This window comes from Haplochromis burtoni, unplaced genomic scaffold (assembly GCF_018398535.1).
Source record: "Haplochromis burtoni strain Fernald_Lab_line unplaced genomic scaffold, NCSU_Asbu1 Contig_169, whole genome shotgun sequence".
In the NCBI taxonomy this organism is placed as follows: Eukaryota; Metazoa; Chordata; class Actinopteri; order Cichliformes; family Cichlidae; genus Haplochromis; species Haplochromis burtoni.
The window spans coordinates 863,077-890,177 of NW_024582530.1; the positions used below are offsets into that span (position 1 = coordinate 863,077).

Sequence of the window (27,101 nt, forward strand, 5' to 3'; positions counted from 1 at the left end):
TTTCATAATCCTCTGCATTTAATGTAGAGTTTTATGTCTGAAAAAATACATTTTAAATAAAACTGTCATCTTTAAAAAACAAAACAAAAATGAATAAAAAAACAGTGTCGACTGTGCCTCAATTGTGATCTCCGTGATCCTTGGCTGCCATCTTCTGGCAGCTTTGCAAACAGCCTAAAAACATTGTATCAGCTGGCATCATAGTGTGTAAGTGTGTTTACGCAGCCACTGAGTATATCTGCAATTTAGACGAATACTTAGATGATATTATTCTTTATTATTATCCTTTTGTTTTGTTTTTTAAAATAAAAAGCACAGTTTTTTTCTGGTGTTCAGGCCATCATTGTTAAAGTGATTCCATGTATTCAGTCTTTATACTAAAACAGCAATGAAACAGTACTGTCTGAGCTTTGAGTGTCTTTGTGTGAATATGATACTTATAGTCTGACATGCCTTAAGCAGTTGTTGGGTATTTGAAGGCGGAATATGAATCGTGACATGGACGCTGCTGTAATAAATACCTGTTTAATTTCTGTGTGCATTTAGACAGAGCAGTACAGTACATGCAAGAAGAGTGTAGTATGCAGCAACTTACTTACCGATCGTCTTTTGAAATTTGGAACGTCTAGCATTCAAAGGAATGTGGTATATTATATGGTATATTTTGATATACCCGATCATCAATTTCAAGAAAAAAAAACGCTTCACAAGATGGTCTTGTTGAGCTCAGCATGTCACTTACATCAAACCATAACCACTCTGAGTCTCATAGTTTTTAGTATAAGTGAATTATGTTAAAACACAAGTATTGTCTGTGCCATACTTTAGGGATCTGATTTTTTTTTTTTTTTTTTACAAATTTTGCTAAGCAAAGAACTGGACAAAGGGAAGACTGCCAAAGATCTCACAGGTATCAAGTATGTCCCACCTAGTCGCCCTTAGAAGTTAGAAGCTCTATCAGGATATTGGGCGTTATATAAAAAAAATATTATCCCAAACCACAGCCGAGCAGTCAGACGTGAGTTGGCATTGTTTTGCGCTGGTAGTAGGACAGGCACGAGCGCATGAACCAATTAGCTGTGGCGATTAGGCGTTAATTTGAAAGCGTTTAGCTTACAGGAAGTGCTCGCGCTAAACGCGGAGCGTTGACGCTGCTAAGTACTGACTGACCGACTGCTTGAGGAATGCTGTTCACTGAACCACGGTAGTTTTTTTCCTTCTTTCTTTTCTAACTAGGAGGTCAGTGTTAACAAGACTGGTGAACTGTGACAAGTGCGCTCGGAATAGTCGACCCGTTTTCTTTTCTGAATAAAGAAGATTTGCGTCAGCTGTACAAGGAGAAGGACACCGCGGTCAATATGTACGTTTTTTTTTTGTTACTAAATTGTAAATTTTCAAGTTTATCTAGCCTTTTCCCCATGCTGGTTATCTTCTCTAGGTTTGTTGTAGAGAACCTACCTTAGCAAAGTACCTCTTCTGTTGTAACCGCCTCTCCTGCTGCATTACTCTGCTGTCACTCCGCTGTGCTGAAGCCGGCGTGCCAAACCGTGTCGAAAAATCTGTCAAATCTTTAGTATTTCTACTTTAAGTGCCAAGCAGCTTCAAGACAAATATAGCCGCGTTTGGTTGCTTGTAGCAGCACATTATGCGAAATGAAAATGTATTATTGACGTTAAAAATAGCTAAATTCCGTCAAAATTAAAATGTATGGCACGTTTTTAATCCTCTGTAGGTTATCCTAATGCCAGTGTTTTATCGCAAAAGAGCTAAAAGATTGTAAATGGGAAAACGTGGGAATTGAGCACAGTGATTTTCTTTGAAAACAGATTCACATATCCAAATAATGGGGGAAGATTGGGACAGAGTACCCAGGGCCCCAAAGGCGGATGGGGCTCTGGCAAACCTAGAATGAAAAGTTTTTTTGTGTTAGTTTTTAACTTCTAAGTAAATGTTACCTTAAATAAATTTCTTGAATAAATTGGTTGGGCAATTGAACTTTGATACCCATGAATACTGGAGAATATCTGATGCCCCCTTCACCCCTTACAAACCAAGTAACATGGTTTCGTCCAGCATTGGGGTGGCCTTTACGGCACAGCCAATTTACTGTATTCTACTGTATCTAGACTACTGCTCATATTCCCTGTAAGTCACGTCTTTCTACAAGAAGGCAAATTCAAAGAATAAGAAGAAGGGACAGTGAGAGAAGAAAGCAACTGGGGAAGTCAGTTTTCAGGAAGATTCTATCTGAAGAGAGGTGAGCTGTGTACAGCCAACAAATTTATCTATAAGCAGTTGTTAAATACTAATGTTTAGATGCAAAGCTACCATAATTACCTCGCACAAGTTAACACCATGAAATTAACTTAATTTTTGGCACAAGGTGAGCTCATATAGTGGCAACTAAAAGTTGCTCCAAGCAGTCATTTGTTTTGATAGAAATTTAAGCATAAAGCTCAGCAGCACTAACATCAAGTAGCATTAAGCTTTATTGTATGTTGGATCACATGATGTAAACAGGGCATTTAAAAATGCCACTGCTTTTTAATTTAAAATAGAAACAACCCAAAAACGTAATTTTTCTACGAGCATGTGCACCAGTATACCCATGGACATGCTCAGAAATGTTTTCATGTGTTAATAAATCACACCATTTTATCTACAAGATCATTAGACTTCCTTACATGACTCTGATCTAAAGGAGTACTAATGATAAAGGGCTCTTAGTCTCACTTCATTGCACATATTAAAAACCCACTTTAATCTAGTGTATTTGAGCTTTAATTCGGTCTACTCAGCATAGGTACTGTCATTTTAGTGCTGGTTTCATAAGTGCAAGTTTTGAAACTTATTTAAACTTTAACAAATATCAAGATAATTATTTACAGTTATTGTGCTGTGCCTTGATGAGACGCTTCAGCGTCTCAAAAGTTGAATGCAGTGTGAGACTGTTAGCAGGTTAAAGAGGCTAATAGAGGGTCTGTCTGTGATGGAGGGAAGTGAGGTGAAGAGAACAAGGTTGCTGTGAGGGAGACTTTGGAAAGAATGAGAAGAGGACAGATTTCTTACATTTTAGTTTGCTTTTTTTTTCTTTTTTTTTCGACTTCATACTTGTGAATCATTGCACTGTAGGTGAGGAAAGCTGATTCTGTCTGTTTCTGCTAACAAAATATGTATCTAGTGGAAGTTTGTCTGGATGTAACTGATAACTGGGTGTACTTAGCCTAAGCATTTTCTTAGAAAACTGAAATTGCTGTTTTAAGCTCTTCTTTTTGTCGAAAATACTTAAAAACAAAGAATCAAACTCTTGAAATTGGAAGTAGTAGTAAAACACTTTTAACTATAAAGTAATTGTGGACTTCAGTATGCTGAGATACTGTGCAGTCTTATAGATGTACCTTTGCTTTTTATTAAACACAATATATTAATACTTCTGCATACATGAATAGTTGTCTGTTTCTCTGTTAGCCTTGTGACTGATTGGCGACCTGACCAGGATGTATCCCATCTCTTGCCCTTTGGTAGCTGGGATAGGCTCAAGCCCCCTCCCCCTCCTCTGCAACTCTGAAGTGGATAAGCAGAAGGAGGTGGCTGGGTGGTTGTAGCGTGTTGGACATCAACAGTGTAAACCAGACAGTAGTGCTACGCTGGTTTAGTGTGCTGTGCTTTTGTGAGATCTGGAAGGTTCAGTGTTGGCCTGATGTTATCACGTGACACTAGTTGCAATGACAGCATTCTTGGCATAACTGTGAAATGCATCCACAACTGCAGTAGGATGCAGCCTGCCAAAACAAACGCACTATTTGATTCCAAGGCAGAAGGTCATGGACCCCATATTGTAGTAATAGGAAAACAGACTTTTTCAGGCTGGCTGTGGGAATGCTACAGTGAAACCACAAACACACCGTGCCTGTGTTGCTCTCACAGGGTGCATTGAACAGTAAGTCCATTGTGCAGTTGCTGGACTGTCACTATGTGAATACCTAATTTGGCTAATATGCAGGCCTAAGCTAGCAAGGTGCATGAAACGGATACAGTGCAGTGTGTGGTCATGGCACTACCTCAGCTCATTCTCCTTTCATTTAACATGTATTCATTATCACTAATTTTCAACATTGTGACTGTAGTTTCGGTGTGATGTCACTTGTGAGAATCTCTGCACTAATTATAGGGCATTATAGCAAAACCTACATTTAAAATGAGAGTTTGGCTGACAGCCAGTTTGGAAAAGACCAAAATGTGTTTAGCTCTTGTGTTAAAGCACTCACTGGTATTAGGTTTACAAGTAGGGAGATTTTATATATATATATATTTTTTTTACTTACTGCTCATCTTTGTGTCATGATAGTTTGCTTCGTTAGAGGCTTGTTGAATGTTAACTGTTCATTAGACCCAGAACCAAAAATAAGAAGAGTGTTCAGTTAATAGGGCTTTAGTCTCAAAGTAGAAACTCAGAGTGAGATAGAATATGCACCTTGAATTATACCCAAAGAATTGGTTTCCAACTGTGCAGCCTTACCAGGCCTTTACTGCAGCTTGTGCGGTTGTTTGCAGGTCTTCCTGTCTTTAGTTTTGTCTCCAGTAAGTGAACTGCACCTGTCTAGTGTGTTAAATGTTGGAACAAATTGGTGAGTAGTGAGTGAGCATTTCCAAACATGTTTAATTATGGGGCAATGAGGCTGTGACAAGCCTCCACATGTTTTAAATGGCTGTAGACACTGAGCCCAACACTGTAACCCAGAAATATGTCTTGTGTAACAGAGGCAGGCCCCCACACTGAGAGTGTATGTTTCTGCATGTATGCATTACAATTGCTGTGGAGACTTACACGAACGCATATGCGCGCACAGAGACACACACTTATACACAAGCCTTTGAAGTTAATGACTTCCTGTGTTAGATTTCCATGAAGAACTGGACAAACAACCAATTAACTCAAACCTGAGCTCATACAAATTACACTATAGAACCTCACGCCCACATGCACTGAAAGGACAGCTAAAGTTGTACTGAAAGTTAATAACTTTGATTCTTGAGATGTTCTAAAGATGGGAACAGTCTCATTTGTTATGCTCCTGAAAGGTATCTGTTTGGAAATAAATGTATAGCCCACAATGGCAATATCAAAATCAAACTGAGGCTAGTGTTCGGTCACATTAGTGACCAATTTTACACACTAGACTAGAACTGATGTGTTAGATGGGTTACTACCTATTATTTTAAAGAATGGTGGCTTTCCTTTGTGTCAAATCATGACTATGATTGGGGTTTCTGTACATGATAAAATTGAGGGTTAGACACTTAAAGTGACCACACCATCAGAAGATCATGAAATTAACTGTATGAAGTCCAGTGAAGAGAATAAATCTAGTACCATCTTTCTTTCAGAGGAGGAAAGATGAAGCTAGGCGGTATTGTGTTCATCATGTTCATCTCAGAAGAAATGTGTCGCTTTCAACAAAACTTGCTGATTTTTATGGGTGAGACTAAAGATGCTTGGAAGATAGACAAGCAGTTAACTTAACAGTTAGTAATGCAGAAAATGCCTGAGTGCCAATGGACCATAAAGGCAAATTGGATCCTCTGTTGACGATTAGGGCTGTGCAATATGACCAAAATCAGTTGTGAGTCATAAGTAATTTCTTATCCAAATACCTATCATGATATAGTGCAATTTCTGCAAAGTCAGTGAATAGTTTATATAATCACCACATCAAAAGTGTTATTGTTATTTATATTTAAATTAAATAATCAAAAATGAAATAAAAATGCGACTTACTATGGGATAATGGTAGGTAACACGCAGTAGATGACCCAACTCAGTCATGCAAGCATTTCCCTGAGGCCTCCGCCTATCATTACTGCTCCTTTGTGGTAGTCAGGAAACTAGCCTGTCTGCAAGCATCAACTGCAGAGCATCCAGTCTCTGAAGTGCACAGTTAAACTCATACAGGGATGTTGTTCAGCTCATCCACATATCTGTTGTTACAGCGTGTTATGCTATGTTGCGGATTTCTCATAACATAAACGAGGCAACTCGACTTGTGTGAAGTGTTTTTGGCTAGGCCACTGGAATTGAGTGTTTTAAACGATCCACAAAACCATAGATATAGATATATCTAGATAGATAGACATCTAGATAGAAGTTGTAATGGCTGCTGTTAGCTTTGTGAGTCTTTATTATATGGTGTGCTACTGGGAAAAGGCAGTTCTGACCTCTGAGTCTGAGGTTTAATTTGAGCACCTGATGACTCTTTTTTTTTTTTTTTTTTTTTTTCTCCCCCCTTTCTTAATCTCTCTATACTTTCACATAAGTCTTGCTTAGGTGGTGAAATAGATTAGTTCTGTCAGTGTGTGTAGTACCAGGTTGCTGCATAATTTGCACAATAGTCTTCTGCTCTGTGTCGGACTTTCCATAACAAACTATGTCCATGCTACAGAGATGGCCCCTTGTTTAGGAAGAGGCTCCTTGATTAGTTTTGGCTGGTCCTTGTTCTGTGGTGACCATTGCAAACCTTTATCTAAAACACTGCTTACTGCAATGAAAATATTGTGTTTTGCAACAACATGAAATAAATAATAGAGCATAATATGAAACAATAGATGTTTTAATATTGTCACCATATCCCACAGCCCTGTTTACACTTGTGCTGGGTTGTGTAACGACTACTTTGTATCCATGCATTTATAACATTCTAGCAAATTTGCAGCCTTTCGTTGACATTTAGCTTTGTCTTGAATGATACTTTCACATTTTATCAGCAAGTAAGTCACCAAAACTGCTCTTCTACGTCATTATACTTCAGTTTGTGGACAAAGGACGGAAACAGAAATTTGCAGGTGTCCTACTAATGTAAAAACAAACAAACTAAAACACAACAGCCACATGAACACACTGGTGGAATTGTTGCCAGAATGGAGTCACTCTCATTATCAAAGCTAAGAAATCCTATTACATGACCTCTGACTGTTACAGTGTGCGTCTGAGTTTTTTAGACTGTGACTCACGCGGTAAGCGAGCTTGTGCTATACTCATTCATTACACTGTCTGGCACAGCTGTTTATGCCTTTGCTGACCCACTGTCTTCTTCCATAATTAGGTGGGTGGGAGTGTTTGGTTGTTGCTATTTTCAGGACTTTTCTTGTTCCTATTGAAATCCTGAAGAGTTTTTACAGGAAGTGTTGAGTTAAGTACAAATTTGGATGTTGTAAGGTCTTTCCCCTTCTCTCATTCTAATCATCATTTTATAATAATGCTCATGCTCTGTGATGCTTATCTTTTTCCCTGCATTAAGTTTTTCCCTGAAGCGAGCTGGAATTCACTGGGAAAACGCGCAAAGCCCTGCTCATCTCGTCTTGCAGTCTTTCCTGTTGATCATACCTGCCGTGCCAATTCTTGTTAACATACAGTTTCCTCATTCACATTACGCAGTTGAGAATTTTATTTTGACTTGCAGTCAAAGGGATTGTCTACTAGGCCTCTTGGGTTCAACACTAAAAGTGTAGGAGCTAATTTGGAGAATGCAGTATGCACTGTGTATGCATCCCTAAGTGGAATGTGCTTTTGTACCTTTGTGAAAGCAATTAATTATTTTAGTGTTGGAGCACACAACAGTTTATTCAACTTTGTGTGGGTGTGTGTGAGCTGACTTTGTGTAGTTTGTAGAGCAAAGCTTTTAAAATTATTTGGTCCCTAGGTGTGTTATCTTACTCTAAGATAAGGCAAATGAAAGACAGGCTTTGGTTTAAAACTAAAGTAGAGCTATACATAGTGCTGGCCCATTAAATGATAAGCATTATCACAAAAGTAATAGAAATATGAAACATGGTCAGGATAAAGTCAGTAGAACTCATTCCATCCATATTTTGATAGGCTTCACAAAAGGCTAATGATACTGAATGCATGTTAGCATGTTATGCTAATCTTTGGGCTACTGTAGCCATAGACACCAATGCATTAGGAGTTTGATCAAGATCAAAGACAAAATGGCCACAGATAAAACTCGAATGACAGTGTTACAGAAACAATTGCCAAGAGATGCAAAAAAATGAGAAGTTTCCCACCACTGACTTAATAGTAATTCCATATTTATTTATAGAACAAGTGTAGAAATACAGCAAGTAAAATTTAATTATTAAGAGCTCAGTAGTTTTACCCATCCTGAGATAGGTGCATTGGTAATTAAACACTTTTATATAGGCTATCAGTTGGGAAAGAACCAGCTGATATTAAGGCTGCTTTTAGATTTCAGCCTTTTTTTTTTTTTTTGGTACCTTCGTTTCTTCATGTGTACTCAATACTTTTGCCTTTGTCAATTCTCATTATTGCACATAACTTAAGTTATGGGCATCTATGGTTTGTTTTCTCTGCACATGTGGACTGAATGGGTGGTTACCAACATCTGGTGAGAATTTCATATCAATAGCACCTATAGAGAGATATTGTGAAAATTGACTAGGCTCTGTCATTCACACACCCTTCATTACGGTAGTTAAACCTTAATAGTAAGTGGCTGAACCCCCTTTTTTCCTCTTTAGAACTGCTTTGATTATTTGTGACATAGATTCAGCTCTTTTACTATTCTGATGTTTGGTTTGTACTTGAGCAGATCATCTTGACCTTGTCTACATGCCTGTTCAGTAAGTAGTGGTTAGTAACAGTTTTTTCAGTAACCTGCTCTCCACCACAGCTTCAAAGGTCACTGGGTTACAGCCAACCACAAAACCAGCCTGATCAGTTTTAGTCTGCTGGTGACATCAGAGAATTTCTAACATTTTGCTGCACAAGATTGAGGAACTCAACTTCCTTGGTAAATGGTTTTGCTCATCTACTTGTATTCAAATTCCATATTGGTTGTCTAGTTCTGTGTGGTGTCGATGTAAATGTTCAGCCCTGTCAGTTCTAAATCTAACCACTGCATATATTCAGTATTTCTATAATTGGCATTGATACAGCGCAATCCCCCATGAAGCTGTACTGCACATCACCAAATATGATGGAGCACTGCTCAAGCTCACATACTGCAGTCTGGCAGGTAGCTATTACTATCTAGCTGGGAGTAAACTCTTTACAGCATGTAAATGATTCCACAATCCACTCCCTGAGGCTCATGGTCTTGAGGCTGATGCCATCAAGCCCATGAGATGTTGAGTGGTCAGTTTCATAGATTGCACTGAGGGGGGGAAAGGGTAGAGTCATTGCTGGTGGTAGTAAAGGAAGCAGCAGAGCCATGTGAAGTACAGCTGTTGTTCAGTTCACTGGTTGTCTGCCCTAGTGGTTTTCTTTGTGCTGTATGGGTATAGGTAGCCTAGTAACTTCCTTGATTGGAAAAACTGTCATTCCTTATCAGCAGAAGTCTTCATAAATTAGCTTCTAAAAATTGCCATCAACAAAATGGACACCTGATTTAAGTTGGTAATTGTTAATGCATTATTTAAGATACATGGGGGATACAGGGCTGCAGAGGGGGACCTTTTTTTCCTCAAAGGCATTGACATTTATCCTTCAGACACTAAACTGGCTGCCAAAAGGGTCAGCTGATTTAGTCACCCAAATTAGCCTCGTAAAATAAAAAGATGTTGTAGTATTAGCATTACATGTTGCTACGCTTATTGAGCTCTCAAAACTCTTACACTACAAGCATGTATCTATCCAAACAGCACTAATTAGGATTCAGGATAATGACTATTTTAGTGAGTTACTTTGCAAGGTATACAGCACCGTGATGTGGGGGTGGGAGGTACACTTGCTGATTTGAGTTCTCTGTCTTGGTCTGAGGTATTATGAGCAGGTTGTTGTCACAGATTAAACTATCTGCTCAGCATCAGCTGTGTCGTGTATCTCTACCTGCCCGTGCAGCAGCTTAACCTTCAGAGTTTTACACGAAGGGTTAACCCAGTGACAGTTTCTCCGCATGCACAGCCTGTTCACTAGCCCAATCAGGTAGTGTCACACACCTATCCACAGTTGCTGTCAGTTTATTTACAGTTAATTTACAGTTTATGATCAGTCTTGTGGGACTCTGAACAATATTAGACTGGTTACAAGCTATTCATTAGCTTGAAGCACTCCAGTGATAGTTAAGCCGCTTATTTGCCAGCTGGGGATTAACCAGAAAGTCCCCACTTCACAGGGGTCCACACACACACACACACACACACACACACACACACACACACACACACAGTGCTTAGTGAAGTACGAACAGTCTGTCAGCTCAGTATCAAGCTCATTCTGGTTCACTGGTTACATTTATTTGTTCTATTGCGCAGTACAGCACGGTATATTACAGGGTTTGGGCCTGTGTGAGTAAATCTAAACTGTGCATGATAGTTGCACAAGATAATGTTTGGATTGAGACGAGGAGACCATCTGTATCAAAGTAGTTACTGATAAAGTGTTACTTTCCCCTGAAACTGAACTAATATCTAAAGAGAGTGATATGGTTGTGTGCATGTCCTTTGAAGAGCCTGTGCACAACTTGCAGACCTTCATTTACATGTTGCACTTACTCCTAACTGGTGACAGTAAGCATCAGCAACATGTAAGCTAGTCTTGGTGGTGATGGTGTTTGTTTTCACTCTGCTGCAGAGAGAAGCCAAAGTCATTACATGGAAAGAACTTTTTTTTTTTTTTTATAGTGAAGTGAAACAAAATATTTAAAGACGATGAGAATTCATCACTCCTTCACTTCTCGTTCTACTTCATGGTCTTGTGTTCATGCATTTTGTGGTGAACTGTTGCTTCCACAGTTAAGGAGGGTATGGAAACATTTGACTTATGTTTCGAGGACTGTGGTAGACTTGGCTTTCAGTTTGATGTATGTGTGCTTTTAAGTAATTAAGGTAAAATCATGTTGGGTCTAAAACAAGTCTCCTGCTTCTAATCGTGTAATCTCCAAATATCAGATCAACTTTAACTAACAGTAAATGAGTGGAATGGCCTGTCTAAACCTTCTAAAAACAACAACACAGATTTCAGTGTGTTCCAATAACCATGTTGTTTGTAACAATTTACCATCATCTCAGAATTCTGTGTGATTCAGAGCTCATAGAGGCAGATTGCAGAAAACTGTGGAAGAACAATGTACTTCCATCCATCAATAATCCCTCCATGTAGCTCTGTTCTGGCTCCCAGCAGCTACACATAGTTTGCATGCTTGGCTGATTGACTGCATTGTCTAGTGTGTCATGCATAACCACTACTTTAGATACCATGAAAAGTATCTCTTATAGCTGCAGGGAAAAACAAATGACATCATCAAAATAAATAACATACAAGCAGGACTACACATGATCCAAATGCAGTGGAGGAAAAACTAGTGAGTTTGGCTGGAGAGTTCTAGTTTTCATTAAAGAATGCCCGTATAATAAATTAGCACTGAGTGTTATTAACTAAGCAGAGACTTCCTGTTTTTGTTTTTTGTTTTTGTTTTTTGAGCTTGACTCATGCTAACTTAGTAATACATATTTGTTTGTGTCACCATGTAAAACTACATATTACATTTTAGGTTACATTCAGGAAGAGAACCTGTTTCATTGACACTTAGGTGTTCATATGATGGCCATTCTACACAAATACGCAAAAAAGAAATGATATGGCTTGCAACAACACTGGGACCTGAAATGTGTAGATTACAGTAGTATCTGTCTTTACCATTAGACTAGCAAGTTATAAAACTGATAATTTAACAAACAACAAACAGGAAAGACTAATTTGGTGTCTGAAATGTTTTTTCCTAAAGTTGTTTAAACTCTGGATAATCTTAGAAGTACAAGAACAGGACCAAGTGTCTTTACAGCAGTCCTATTTCTCACCCATATCACACAACAAGAGAGAGCCCACTTTGGATGTTCTCACTACGCAAACATTCTGTTTGGTTTAGCTGAGGACGCTGCTAGATGGTGCGCAGGAGACGGAGCACATGGCACTCACCTGCTCAGTGTGATTTAACCTGCACTGTTCTCACATGGGTGTAGTCTGGCATCACACAGGCTTTCTGCTAGGGAGCTGGGACATTAAAGACGGGTTAATATCAAATTTGCATTCTGACAGTAACCTTAATTGGGTAATATGTAGAAAAGTTCAGGGCAGCGTCCCAATTTTGAAATGCTGCTGAAAAGTAACAAGATGAAGTCATTTTGAACAGACCAGAAGGGGGAGGTTTAGAATCCATCCCTGCTCAACTCTGCATTACCATAAGACACAGTCACAGTACACAGTCACAGCACTGGGACAATGCAAATATTGCAAATTAATTCCACCGTGGTAAACTAGCAATTTGCAGACTGTTCTGTTTCAGTGGCTGTCAGTTCAGCCTTGAGATCGTCTTTCTGTCTCCTGATTCAAATCACATTGTTCAATTCAACTCGTTGTTAATCAGTATTTTAAATCCTGTTTTAGAACACTGATAAATGTATGAACAGATTACTTGTCAGGTGTGGTGTTTGGTACTGTTTCAAACGGTTTTTAGTTGAGTAAAACATTCATTCTCTTGTTAAAGCTGTTAAAACCAATTCAATGCAAAAATAGTCTTTCTGAACATTCGATATTAGCTTAGTGGCTAACAGAAAAGAATTGCCTAGAGGCTTTATTAATTTAAATGTGATTTTTACCAAGAAATAAATCTACAGTAAAATCCAGCTGACCTGATGCTCTCTCGGTAGCTCCATTGCTAAAACCTGCTGCTTCAGTGAGTGCTTCAGATTGACACTTAGCTGTAATGTGTTCGCCTACAGGATATATTACCAGACACATATCAAATTATGGAAACGCTGATGGTTTGATGGTGTGGGGAATCCTTTATTGGCAAACCTGTTCCATTAGCAACAACAGACGGGGTTTAAATGCCACAGCATACCTGAGTATTGCTGCTGACCATGTACATCCCTGTATGACCTCCATGTACCCATCTTGTGATTGCTCATTCCACAAAATAATTTGCCATGTCTCAAAGCTCAGATCAGCTCACAGCTCAAAATACTCTTATTCTGAAGGATTTTTCCACTTTCCCTTAACAGTGGCTACTGTATCACTGAATTAAGTGACTTCCTGATGTAGACCATAATACATTGGGCACTCTTTGTGTTATGGACACAGTAACTTGTCAAACTTATGATATCAGTGGCAGGAGGAATAAATGTTTTCTTATTTCTGATTAACCTTGTAAGACTTGGCAGTGTGATGTTTATTTTCAGGGTGTGAATTTATTGCAGTCACTGGTGGAAATATCTGCAAATAAAAGATCAGATCTTACATTTACAATATAACAGCGGTAAATACAATCAGCAGTTTATGGTGGATTGACTACCAAAGACTCTACTGCCATCTAGTGGTAACCTCTAATATCACTATATAGCTCGGTTACTTTAAGTGAAAGCAGATAATATTCTAAGTTGAAAAATATATAAAAAGCTAATGCAGTAAAGAAAAAATTGTTACCATCTAAAATTTGGTAAATTCTATAACACCAGCTGTTTATTGTTTGGTAAGTTAATTCTTGTTAAAGTATTGTCTTCTTGTTAATCATTATAATGACAGCTAACTATGAAGTGGAAGGCCACCTAAAATCTGAGTGCGGTCAGTAGATGCTGAGATGCATAGTGCACAGAGGTTTCCAACTTTCTGTAGAGTCTGTGTCTACAGACCTGCATATGTCATGTGGCATTCAGTGGGTTTCCATGGCCGAGCAGCTGTACCCAAACCTTAATCACCAAATGCAATGCAAAGACGTGTTCTCTGGACAACCCCCAAAGGTTGATTGTGTTCATCTGTACGTAGCGTTTTCAGTGGGAGAAACGTTTCGTCACTGATCCAAGTGACTTCTTCAGTCTCAGCTGACTGCAGGTTTCGCCAATCTTATAAACACTACGATGTACAATACAGTTTGCACAATGACTGAAACCAGCCCACTGAATGAACAATGGGCTGTGAGGTCAGTTCCTTGATCATTAATCTGCAAATTGTCATGACCACTGATCAACAACGATTGATCAAAGCCCATTGATTAAAGGCCCTTGATCAATGGCCATGAGTACCATTCACAGAGAGTTGGGGAATGGCTGCAATCACAGCATTGTAAGATGGTGAAAGATGTAAAATTAGGCCTCCTCGATTCAGAGATGGTCTTTCCCTTTTTCCTCCCTGTCCAGGATGTGTACATCCTCATCATTGAAAGAGTGGCCACTGGCCTGTAGGTGTAAATAGACTGCGGAGTCCTGGCTTGACGAGTTAGCTCTTCTGTGTTGTGCCATCCGCTTTGCCAGGGGTCGTTTGGTTTCCCCGATGTATAAATCATGGCAATCCTCCTGGCACTTAACAGAGTACACTACATGGATGTGACGAAATGTTCCTACCACTGAAAGTGCTACGTCCAGATGTACAGGATCAACCTTTCGGTATTTACTTACCTGGATGATTGAGCTGCATCCAGACGTTTTCTGGATAAGTTTGTCATTGACGGTCGCCATGAGAACTATACTTGTCTGACTGCATCATGCTAAGTGTAAAGTTTGGTGTAGGGGGGATTATGGTGTAGGGCTGTTTTGGAACTCTTAATGCTTCAGCATACCAAGACGTTTTACACAATTTCATGCTCCCAACTAGGGCTGGGCCATATTATACCGTTCACGGTAATACCGGTATAATGTTAGGCAACGATAGGAAAATGAAATATCGCGATAGATATGGAGTAAAACGCGCATGCGCAGTGCCTTTGTTTTCATACGCACATGGCCGATTGTTGAGTGAAACAGATGAACCAGAATTGGTTTGTAAAAATGGTGCAACTTCAGTGATGTGGAACTGGTTTGGTGTTTGTCCGTCAGATACACAACAAAGCACATTTTTTTGCAGAACATGCAAGCGGCCGTCGTTATTGTCGTATTTGTCGGACTAAGATGCTCTTAAATCTGGGAGTAATCTGGGTCCTAAACTCCGTATGCTTCAGGTCAAACAACACTGCAGCATCACTTAGAGTTAAAAACTGTCTAAATTCTTTCATCTTTAATAAAACGATCAGCATTGCTGCTTTACCAGGTGTAACTATGAAGTTTAACTTCCAGGCATCCATGAAAACAAATTATTACATTTAACGGAGTTAGAAGTTAGCAGGAAGCTAGCGGAAGTTAGCTCGCTAGTTTCGCTAGTTACCTAAGCATGATATAGCATGTTCTGACTGAGAGATTTCTGAAAAAATTCAAACTACAGCTCTGCTATCACTTCCAACATAAATGAAGACAGGAAACTAAACAGCAGTGACGTTTGTAGGGTTACTGAAGTTGGGCTAGCTGGTATATAATGATGTGCTACGTGATCGCTAGCGACACAGCTATGTTAGCATAACATAAACAGTGAAGCTGGAGGACGAACACTAACACTTTTCCACTTATAAAAGTTAACGTGAAGGTTCTTCATGGTTAGAGACAAATGCAATCGCATGGCAGGATGCTGTAAACGGACCAAACTTCAGTCAGGAGAACAACTGAGATAATCCATCCACAATACGAGGTTAGTCATTAATATACTGCAACAACATGGGAATAGAGCAGCTGCCAGAGAATTCAACATTAATGAATCAATGGTACAGAAGTGGAGGAAGCAAGAAGAATGAGTTTAATAAAGTTTGATTTATCTGACTGCTTTGTTTCGCTTAATGTGCCTTATAATCCCGTGCACCTTATGGTCCGAAAAATACGTACTGCACACTGCAGTTTAATGTTGCAAAGCACCTCTTTTTAACTTCAGTGGATATTATACATGGTTATGCTCAGGATATGTCAGCCCATTTCTACTGGAAATGCCTTTTGGTTAAACTTTCAGCAAGGAATTTGCATTTGCACTGTTACATTTTTATAAAGCTTTAATGTACATAAAAACCAGCTTCTTGTTTAAGTGAAAATAAATGGAAGGTTGTCTTTTTGCGCTAGTAATGTTGTGGAGTTGTATTTTGTCTCGCATCAATTATATCGTCAGTTATATCGTTATCGCAAATTTTCAAATATATATCGTGATAAATATTTTTGGCCATATCGCCCTGCTCTACTCCCAACTTTGTGGGAACAGTTTGGGGATATCCATTTCCTGTTCCAACATGACTGTGCACAGTCCATAAAGACATGAATGAGAGAGTTTGTGCAGGCCAGTCCAGTTCTTCCACACCAAAGTCCTGACCTCAACCCGACAGAACACCTTTGGGATTGATTAATTAGAGTAGAGACTGTGAGCCAGGCCTTCTTGTCCAACATCAGTGTCTGACCTCACAGAAGTGTTTATGGAAGAATGGCCATAAATTCCAATAAAGACAACCCTAAACTGTGGAAAGCTTTCCAAGAAGAGTTGAGGCTGTTATAGCTGCAAAAAGTGGGCCGAAAAAATTAACTGAAATAAAACTGAAAGTGATTTAAAAACAAAGAAATCTAATGTAAAATAAAAAACGTTACACTAACTCTGCTGACCAGCTTTTTGGAGCACATTAGTTAACACAAGATTAAAGATGGTAAATGGCCTGTATTTGTATAGCGCTTTACTGGTCCCTAAGAACCCCAAAGCGCTTTACACATCCAGTCATCTACCCATTCACACACACATTCACACACTGGATTAGAGATTAAAGATGAGACTTTCTCATTTTAATCAACTTGAGGAAGATATTATTTTAAGCAACAATTTCACTATGAATGGCAAAAGTGAATATGTTGACACATTCATCATGCAATATAGTATTTTTCCAATGAAGTTCACAAGGCTGAAGTAACAGGTTTTTACTTTGTTTCTAGAATATTTTCAAATATTTGAAATGCAATTTATTAAAAGGGCAAAAATGTGCTGACTATTGAAGAGAAACATGTCCAGCAGGGAGGAGGGGCAGGAAACACTGATGTCAGCACGGATGAAGTGAAGGGAGGACTGCTTTGCTTTTTCCTGTTTTGTCCCCACTTCTCCTCCCCCTCCTCTTATCACTGAAGTGGAGATGGAAAGAACTGGGATCAGAGCGCGGACGAAGGATTAACAACTGAGTGAAAATGGGGAAAGATAAAGGCAAACAGACTGACACAGTGTGAACGAGAAAGTGAGGGGAAACGGATACCAAAACGAGTGAAGGCGTTGAATAGATTAAAAAGTATACCACAGAAGAAGCCACAAAGATAGAGGGCTGAATAGCTGTTTCTGGAGTTGGGTGGACCCTTTACGAGAAAGTGTCGACATCAACCACCGCAGCTACCATGTACAGTGGATATGGAGGTATGGACAAGTGTAATGCCCTCACAGAGACTAGCTTATCTCTCTAATCATTAACTGCTTATGTTTGTCAGAATGAATTCCCAGTTGCACGTTAACAGGCCTGTAACTTATTAGGTGATGGCCAGAGAATTTGACCCCAAAATACCAAATTTAAGTTATTTTTATAGTTCATATTTTTCAAGTCTGTCTACTAACAGTGCTTGCTGTTATGTATGTGCAAAACAATGAAACTTGTGATTTCCTTCCTCAGTTACAGAGGACAAATTCCACAGTACTCTTTAAAAAATTTCCACTAAAGTTAAATAGACTTCGTCAGAGTTTATCGATTCAGGTGTGGCTACAAGGGAGTCGAGTACAAACTTTTCTGTGTTGTGTCTCTGCCGATGTAGTTTGGAAGAACAATATTGCATTTGTTTAACACAGGCTGATCCTCAGTTGAGCTTCAGATACACTTTTTTTTTTTTTTTTTTAAAGATATTTTTGTACGTGATGAGGGCCCGCTCTCCTGTTTGAATAACTGATGAAGACATCGGCATTGCTTTTAAACATATTTGAAACATACAAGAGCACATCTGACCTTTTTTACATATCGTCAATTTACAACTTTTTCATTTTAAAGTTGTTGTTTTTTTATTGTTATTGTTCATAATGTCTCCTTTTCTCATCAGTGATGAGACTTGATAGTGTGTAACAGTGATAAGACTGTTACTCAAGTTTGAGGTGTGTTTTGTTTCTGTTATCAGTTTTTCATAGTGACTCGCGGAACATAGTTATGTTATGTTCCTGGTATGTTGTGGGTAGTACATATTAAAAATAGTTTAAGGTAGGACAAGAGAACTTAGCCTCTGATGTGGTGGTTTTTTTTGGGGGTTTTTTTGTCTAATAGTCCCCTCTACTTGGATGCATCATCTTATATCCTAAGTGTCCTGCTTTTATTAATAAACAGAGTTCTGTCTTAATTTTTATGTGACTTATTTCAGACCTTCTGTTTGAAGCTAGATTCCAGGTAAAAGTGTTGTCATATTAATTTAAGACTGATATTTATTTTCAGACTTTGTTTGGATTGAGGTAAAATGATGGTCGGTGTTTAATCCTTTCACAAAGTGAATCACATGTTGGAAGGCAAACTTCTTTAATCTGCAAGAAGTTTCTGCTCAGTTTTGTTGGTCACCATAGTGGCAAGTCACATGACAATTGTGTAGTCTTAATGGTTACGTAAGTTGTTTAATGCTAACGGGGGTTCTGATCTTTGCTAACCTTGGTTTTAACCCATTTTTGCAATACATGAAAAGTAAATTCAGAAGAAATTCCATTTAAGGATTATGTGTGTATTAGCAGCACTGGTTTGGTGAAAATCCTACTTGTAAAGAGGCCTTGACTATGGAAGGTATAGGTGGTGTTTGATTTCTTCTTTATGAGATTTCTATGTTTATCTTCAGCATAAACATCAGTCACTACTTTTAACATTGTTGATATCTGTTTCTGTTTGAGCTATGACCACATCTGTTTTAATGAGATTATGAAAAGGATCAAGGTAAGACTTGTTTCAACCGAGAAGTCTCACTATATGAATGAGAAGCATAAAAAATCTTTTTCTTTTTCACTTTGTCCTTTTTGTTATCAGGCCTTCAGTTCATTGTCTCAAACGGGTTCTTTTTCTTTCCTGGAAACAAGCGAACATGGCTGCACTGTAAATGTGTTGGGTTATTCCTGTGACTCAGTAAATCCAGAAACTGCACTAGTCTTTTCCTGACCCTGCCCTTGCAGGATGTACAACACCCCCACCCCCTCCAGTTTCCTTCTCACACAGACAGTAATGTGAGGAAGGAATAGATTTAGCCATGAAAGAAAAATATATGAAGAGTGCACAGGGTGTGGGAGAAGAAACTATGAAATGGTAATGTTGCAAATAGAAGAAACTAGGTTACAATAGAAGGCATCCAGTCATTGCTGGAAATGGAGAGCAATGCTTTCCTCATCTCATAGTCAAGCAAAACTGATGTGATTATATTTATAAAAACATGTCAGTTTACTTCTTATTTATCTAATCATTAGGAATTTTAAAAGTTACAGTTCTTTCTTTCAGGTGTTTGTTTTGCTTGATAACTGGCAGAGTCTGGGGGCAGAGACAGAGGAGCAAGCTTGACACAAGTGTTTTTCCTCCTCTCGTGTGTGTGTGTGTGTGTGTGAGAGAGAGAGAGAGAGAGATCTGCCAGTCTGTCTAGATTTGTCATTCCTTTCATGCTGGAGATGCATGAAAGGAATGACATGATCAAGGGACCACTTTGAATAAACACAGCAATTTTTATATGTAGTGAGTCAAGAAATCTTATTCAGCAGGAAGTAAAAGATGATCAGTCAGTGGAAATTTTAAACACAGCATTGCTTAAGTATCCTAAATACTGTGAAAATAACATCTATCAAGCTTATTAGGCAGGTGATCCTGATATTATTGTTTTGGTCCCCTTTTGCTGCAGTATGAGCGACGCTAGCTCGTCCATTGGATCGGACCATTCTTTGCTGCTGATGTGCGTCAGTAAGCCTTGATGCCATGACCCAGTTGCTGGTTCACCACCATTCCTTCCTTAGATCACGTTTAATAGATAGGCAACTTATTAAAACACATGTAATCACTACATGTGTTTCGTGGACTAGAAGCACCTCAACGTGCGAAGCCACAGTTGTCACTCAGAAAAAGGTGGATTTCCTATTCCAGTTTGGGAACTGGTGCCCCAGGTGGAGGAATCGAAGTATTGGGGGTTTTGTTTAAGAGTAAGGGGAGAGAGGAGCTGGTCACTGACATTGACAGTGATGCGAATGTTTTACCAGTCTGATATATCATGCTCGAAATAAAGATCACTACACTGGGACTGTATGATTATGGCCAAAATAATTGTGATTATTTTGAACAGGATTGAAATCATGATTACTTTTTATGATTACTCATTTATTTTTATTTTTAAGTGTCAAAAATGGTTTTGTTGGCTGATCCTCTATGGCAGACAAGTTGTTCACCTTCGGCTGTACCAGACATCTGAATTGTTTTCTGTATCTGTCCTTTAACATGGTGTTACACGTCCAGACTAGTCCCGTAAACCTAAAGCTGCATGGTACGGGGAAGAGCAGTGATTGGCACATACAGTCATGTGGTCAGACACTGACTTGGTGAACATTTGATTTGCATTTGGTTTTACTTTGCATTCTAATGGCAGAGCATGCATTTTCAATATAATTTCAAATTATGACTCACCATTATGTAGCAGGATTGGGGACTGGTCCAGATATTACTCACTCTGTGTACATGCTTTCACTATCAGAATTTTTTTTGTTTTTATCTCTACATAATAAAAAGCTCAGGTTTAGATAAGTCCCAGTTTTGGTTTAGCTTGGAATTTCCAAGCAGTGAATAATAGTGCCCACTTAGGTGTAGGTGGGTGTGGGGGGGCATTTTTCTAGACTGGTCTGGGAGGGAGAGGTCAGACGGCATCAGACAATAGGTGTGGTGTGACAGCCTTCCATTCGCCTCTGTGGTAATCGAGTTTGAGGCACAGGGCCATAGCGCTAGTGTAGATTTGAAACCATGAATGTCAGAGGAGATGGTGTGACTGGAATCTTTTGTTATCATTGGCCAGGACTGCACCACTGTTTGGATCATGTAGGGAACAAACACAGTGTGAAAGACACCCTGTTTGTTAGCTGGATCTGGCCAATGTCTGAATGAGTTAGTAGTTCAACTAAAGCTGATGATTTACTGCAGTGATTTGCTTGTCTCAGTATCATAATAAAGCTAGAGATTACTTATTGGACAAGATAGGATGTGACAGCGAGAAATGTGCAGATTACCATTGACTTGTTTGAACCTGAAATCTGACTTGGAACACCATCAAGGTTGGTTTTTCTATTTAAATTTATTGGTGTACCATTTGTTTATATAGTAATAGCTCATATGCATATAAATGTACAGAGTCTGTGGTTCTCAGGACTTTGAGTTTTCATGCCAGACATTTTTAGATTTAAAATATAAAGTCATTCCCAAATGTCAACAATGTAAATATGATGAGATGATGTGGAAAGAGCACACTGTTTCTTTAGATTCATGTCTTGACGCTGATTCAATCTGCATAGCTTTTTAAATCAAGTAAAAATGATCCAGTGCTTGAATAAGGATTCAGTCCCTTTTAGTGCATATACTATGTACATGTTGGTAACATTCACTCAACTAGGCTGTTGTTAACCTGTGGTTGTTTCACTTATTTTGGTTCTCAGTCTGATGCGCATGCAAATTAGAACAATGTGTGAGAGTGCTGCACAAACAAAATGAAACCTCTCAGCTGTCCCAGCTGTCATAAGGCTGAATGCAGGGTGCAACCTAGACTGAGGCCAGTCCATCATAGGGTTGCTAACCAGTGCACTACTGTGCCACCTCAGTGTAGTGGGGTCCGAAGATATGCTGGAAAAACATAGAGGGGTTATTAAACCATTAACCAGGTCCAGTTATCCTGCTTTTACTGCTCAGCTGACTTTTAGTTAGCATTACATGATGTACTCACATACTGAAAGTGTATGTGCCTTTGCGCGTGCATGCGTGTGTGTGTAAACAGCATGAAAGGCCCAGCACTTTTCCAGAAAGGGACATGGACAGCAGAACCTCATTACATTTTAAAGGAGATTCCCATTGGATAAATACACATGTAATCTAACAATGTTTCACTGACTCCTTACAGAGCACTGTAACCATACAGAGCATTCAGATATTTACTGTGTAATGTAGACTTTTCACTGCTGTCAAAGCGTAATGTTATTACTTATCAGACAAAAAGAAGCAAATGTCTGAATGTGATGGAAATGGTATCACTGAGCTTTTCCACTTGGTCTGTTGGTGTGCTGTGAACTTCTGACAGGCTCAGTTTGTCTATGCCTTTATCTCTCACTCCCCCTCAGCACTCATGTTTTTGTCAGTACTTAAAACTAGGTTAAGTCAGCATAATCTCTCTCTCTCCCCTCTATGTGAGTGTATAAAAATCGTCTTGACAATGTTCTTTTTATCCAGAAAAAATATGTTCATGTTTACAGGAAATGATAATATGAAAATTGGAGACCATTAGATCATTAAGGTATTCTTTTCAGTCTCAGTGATGTGGTTAAAATTGACCTTTTCTCCCCAGCCACAAGATTGTGCCCTTTGGATCTGTCTTCCTTTGTTAAATTTCCTGTCAAGAGAAGGAGTTCCATCTGACTTCCTGTTGGATTGTGACATTTCCTGTGATGTGGAAGGAGGGGGGTTGGTACTTGCCTTGCGAAGGCCTTTCAGCTGTTTAAAGAAACAGGATGCAGTACACTGCATAGGCCACACTAGGAAAAACTCTGCTGAAAAATTTATCAGCTGACTGTAGCCTCAGTAACACAGCACAGACTTCAAATATCAGTTCAAATGTTGTAGCAACAAAATGGATTCACCGAAAGATAAGAAGGAAGTTGGATAGAAACCTTTACAAGATTTAAGATTTATTTGTTCCCTCAGCACAAAATACACAAAGAAACAAAAAACTTTAATTGCATTTCTGTTAACTTTTACCCACACTGAAAAATTGTCATTTCATGGCATTCCAATGGTAAAGTCAGAAAAGCCTAAACAATTGGGTTTATTTTGCCTTTTAGGAAGGCAGAACCATTCATGCTTCACTACCAACACAAGCAAGCAATTTATTTATATAGGACTTTCAGACAACTCCCAGCTGAAAACAAAGTGCTGTACACTTGACATGACAAACGAAAAATCATTAATTACATTAAATTAAAAATAAAAATCAGCACATTAGATAAGATGAAAGAAGTAAAATCATAACTGCAACACAATACTTTGTGTTTGTAGTTTGTATTTAAAAACACTGCTGCAGCCTGGTCAGTGTTCTGTTTAGTAGGGTGCAAATACACAATAGTGGCAGCAAAGTTTATGTTTTACACTTTTCCTACAGTTTAGATTCAGTTTAGATGCCTGCAGTTTACATTCCTACATCTTGCTTGTTAACCTTGGGTTGGTGGGGCTGCTCTGACTTCCTGGGTTGGGAATCCTAGTTGTGGTAGTGTCACAGATGAAGATTCCAACTTGATCTAGACCTTATGTTGTGGGCCTATTGCTGGCCTGAGTAGAGACCTTTGAATCTTGTTGCTCATCTGGGTTGATTGATGCAAGTTTATATTAAACATGTTTTCAGTCAGCACATCTTAGATGGCCGCTGCAGAAAGCAAAGAGCACACATTTGGACAATGTTTTCCTGTTCTTGATTCGAGCAACAATTGCAACAATTTTGGTGGTTTGAACTCCCTGTTTGCTTTGGTTTTCATTTTTAAAAGTAGCAGTTTAGTTGTGCTGTGTTGTCAGCAGTGTGCTTTTCTTCCTCTGCTCTAAACAGGGACTCCGTCCCGAACTCTGTCGACGATGTCTCTGTCCATTCGCCCAGTCAGACGCCTTACCTCCAGATCCATCACTAGGAGCCAGAGCTTTACTGGAGTCAATACCCACGACAAACCTTACCGGTATACACATGCATACATACACACGCAAATCCCTCCTAACCATGTGTTTTTTCTAGTGTAAAACGGCTTGTTTACGTACTATCTTGTACTTATGTGTAATAACTTGTCATAAGGACAAGTGTCTCTTTAATGTGATATATTGATGGTCTGTGACATGCTAAGGTTTCAGTCATCAATTTGATTGATCATCAGTGTTTGTATATGAGCCGTGAGCTGTACAACGCCCAGGTCTGGTCTTGAGGGATGTTATGGCGATCTCATAACTTTAGGTCAGGACTTCTAATAATGACTTGGTGTTTGTGGTGCTGCAGGAACCTTGTGGTGTTCAGCACTCCTGGTCTCAGCAGGAAGCCCAGCAGAGCAAGCAGATTGTTTACTATGTCGATCAAGGCCAACCCCCCACCGAAGGTTCCTCAACCAGAGCGACTGGATGAAGTGTATGAAGCACTGAAGAAAGGCCTTCAGTGAGTATACACTCAACAAATGCATTTCAGAGAGAGAGAGAGAGAGAGAGAGAGAGAGAGAGAGAGATTACGAGTGTGTGTGTCTGTGTTCTCAGGTCTTACCTGCAGGTTCATCAGATGGACTTGGACACACTTACCAGACAGATAAAAGAATCAAAGAGGAACTCTAGACTGGTATGTTGTTACTTTTGGCCCAGCATAAGAATAGATAAAGTGATATAGTTTCAGTTGCTGATGACTTGATATTTTCTGCCTTGCAGGGTTTCCTGTATGAGCTGGACAAGGTGAGCTTCTTTGAATCCTTCAGACAAGCACATATTAGAAATAAGTCAATTTTAATATTACCATTCTTGTTTTAAAATCCTGTGAAAGCTTAGTTATAAATGGAACAAATGCAAAGAATAAATGTGACTTTCTAATTTCCTTTAATCAGCAAGTAAAGGTGACTGAGCGGTACATTAGAAAACTGGAGTTTCATCTCAGCAAGGTAAGACCAGCGTCATTTCCTGACATGTAAGAGTATAGTTGTGAGATGACTTTTTGTATGACTTGCTAATTACATTGCTCTTTGTGCACAGGATGAACAGATGCTGAAAAACAGTTTGATAGAACATATTTTCTACAGCTGTCGTGGCTGTGTTTCTGTTATGATCCTGCATTTGTCATTTTTAAATTCGCATTGTTCATTAGTGTATACTTGATATTGTAACAAACTAGTGATCAGTATACATACATCAATATATTATTACTTTGTTATTATAGAGTACTTTTGAACTAAGGCTGTACGTGTCAAAATGTAGAACAAGTAGAGCGCTGTGACTGCTTTTGGGATACAGTCTTTTGCTTGTATACGTGTCATTGTGCACAAGCAAAAGACTGGTGGTGGTAACGCACTTTCTAGTGGCCACTGTCTGGATTACTAGTTGGATGATGAGGTTTGGTTTTTAATGGTGCTTCACCTTCACCGGTGCTTCATTCAAAATAATATAAAGTGGACTAAAATGACCAGCTGCAATGTTAGTACATTTTTACCAACTCAACGTGAAACATTTTTTTATTTTGCTGTAGTTACTACACAGAGCTTGTATTAAGCTGTGGTGTTTAAGCACACAGCTCCCTGTCACTGCTGAACAACCTTACTGTCTAGAACAAGACTGGCTTTGTCTTAAATTCTACTCTCAAGTGAAGTTGCTGTGAGCTTTTCCTCTCTACTCTCAGATTGAGGAGTTTTATGAGTCCTACTGCATGCAGAGGAGACTCAGGGATGGAGCCAACAAGATGGTGAAAGCGTACACCGCTTCCTCAGGAAGTAAGGAGGCCAAGGAGAGTTTAGCAGAAGCCAGTAAAGGATACAAGGAGTACACAGAGGTAAAAAAAAAGTACAAAGGCATGCAGTGGAAAATTGTTTTAGGTTAAACTGAGAAAATTGCTAAATGTCTAATTCTTGTAGAAGAAAGGAGCCATTGCACGAGCAAGTAGTAATAGGGAGTAGCGCTGTAAGTAAGACTGTACAGAAAAGACTGCCTGAAGGTCTCAATCTTTTCATTCTCTTTAGAACATGTGTGTGCTGGAGAATGACTTTGAGAACCAGCTGGGGAAGTTCCACATAAAGATGAAGGGTAAGAAGTAGAGATCATGTGGTGATATGACTACACAAAATCTTAAATAGAGGTAGCAACTCAATATGACATACGTTATGTGTGTGTCCCTTCTGATATGACCCTTAATTAATTGCAATGTTTTGGGGTGGTTTTGCAGTTTGACAAAATGCTAAGTCTGTTTCCACTTGTTCTTTCTTTTAGGTCTGGCAGGATTTGCTAGATTGTGTGCTGGTGACCAATATGAGGTTTGTCTCACCCGCCAAACCCTCCATTTTTCACTCTGAATTCATGGCAACAATAAATATGATTAAAACACTAAGAATATGGATGTCATGTTACCAGATATTTAGGCTGTGGTATTAGCTTGTGACGACACCAGAATCAATGACTGTATCTTTCAGTACCAAAATTCTGATAGTATGTTGTCACCTGAAAAATCAGCATTAAGATATAAGAAGGCGATAATTTGGATGTTGAATTGAAACTCACTCACTTTGAATTCTTTGAACAGATCTGGATGTTGCTCTTTTATGCATTTTGCTAAATAGGACAGGATTTCCTCCCTTGTTCTGAAAAGCGCAAGGCATCGTTTGTATTACATTTTATGAATCTATTATCTACCATTGGTCATCCAGAAGAGACTTGAAGAGATTTTGGCAAACTGTCAGGTGACTCAGGTGGGGAAAGCAGTGCGCCACTTGGGTGGAGCACTGCTGACCACAAGGATATTGTCGGGAGGTGGAAGGAATAGTTCGAGGACCTTCTTAAACCTGCTCATGTCTTCCATAGAGGAAGCAGAGTCTGGGGACGACAAGGATGATTCATCCATCACTTTGGGTGAGGTCACTGATTTAGTTAAACAACTCCTTGGTGGAAGGGCCCCTGGGGGTGGATTAGGTTTGCACTAAGTTCATGAAAGCTCTGGATGTTGTAGGGCTCTCTTGGTTGACATGCTTCTCCAATGTTGCATCGAGATCAAGGCCAGTACCTCTGGATTGGCAGACCAGGGTGGTGGTTCCCATCTTTAAGAAGGGGGACCGGAGGGTGTGCTTAAACTATTGGGGATCACACATAGCCAGATATATGTTGGACTCATTCACGGTGAGCGTTGGACTCTGCCAGGGCTGCCCTTTGTCACCAATTCTGTGCAGAATTTTTCTGGACAGAATTTCTAGGCATAGCCAAGTGCCGGAAGGCTTCTACTGGAGCGATCTTAGGCTACGTTCACACTGCAGGCCTTAATGCTCAATTCTGATT

At 39.3% G+C, this 27,101-nt stretch overlaps 1 protein-coding gene across 3 annotated transcripts in view; it reads left to right on the forward strand.

Moving 5' to 3' along the window:
- Positions 1–1,081: 1,081 nt before the first annotated feature.
- Positions 1,082–27,101, forward strand: part of ripor1 (RHO family interacting cell polarization regulator 1) — a 61,611-nt gene continuing 35,591 nt past the window's right edge. The window contains exons 1-9 of one of the 3 annotated variants that reach the window (XM_042225354.1): positions 1,082–1,204; positions 23,656–23,779; positions 24,091–24,243; positions 24,339–24,417; positions 24,504–24,527; positions 24,677–24,730; positions 25,462–25,611; positions 25,799–25,862; positions 26,046–26,089. In XM_042225354.1, coding sequence (XP_042081288.1) covers positions 23,682–23,779; positions 24,091–24,243; positions 24,339–24,417; positions 24,504–24,527; positions 24,677–24,730; positions 25,462–25,611; positions 25,799–25,862; positions 26,046–26,089 — 666 coding nt within the window. In that variant the 5' untranslated portion in view covers positions 1,082–1,204; positions 23,656–23,681. The other 2 variants (XM_042225353.1, XM_042225352.1) reach the window with 2 other exon arrangements.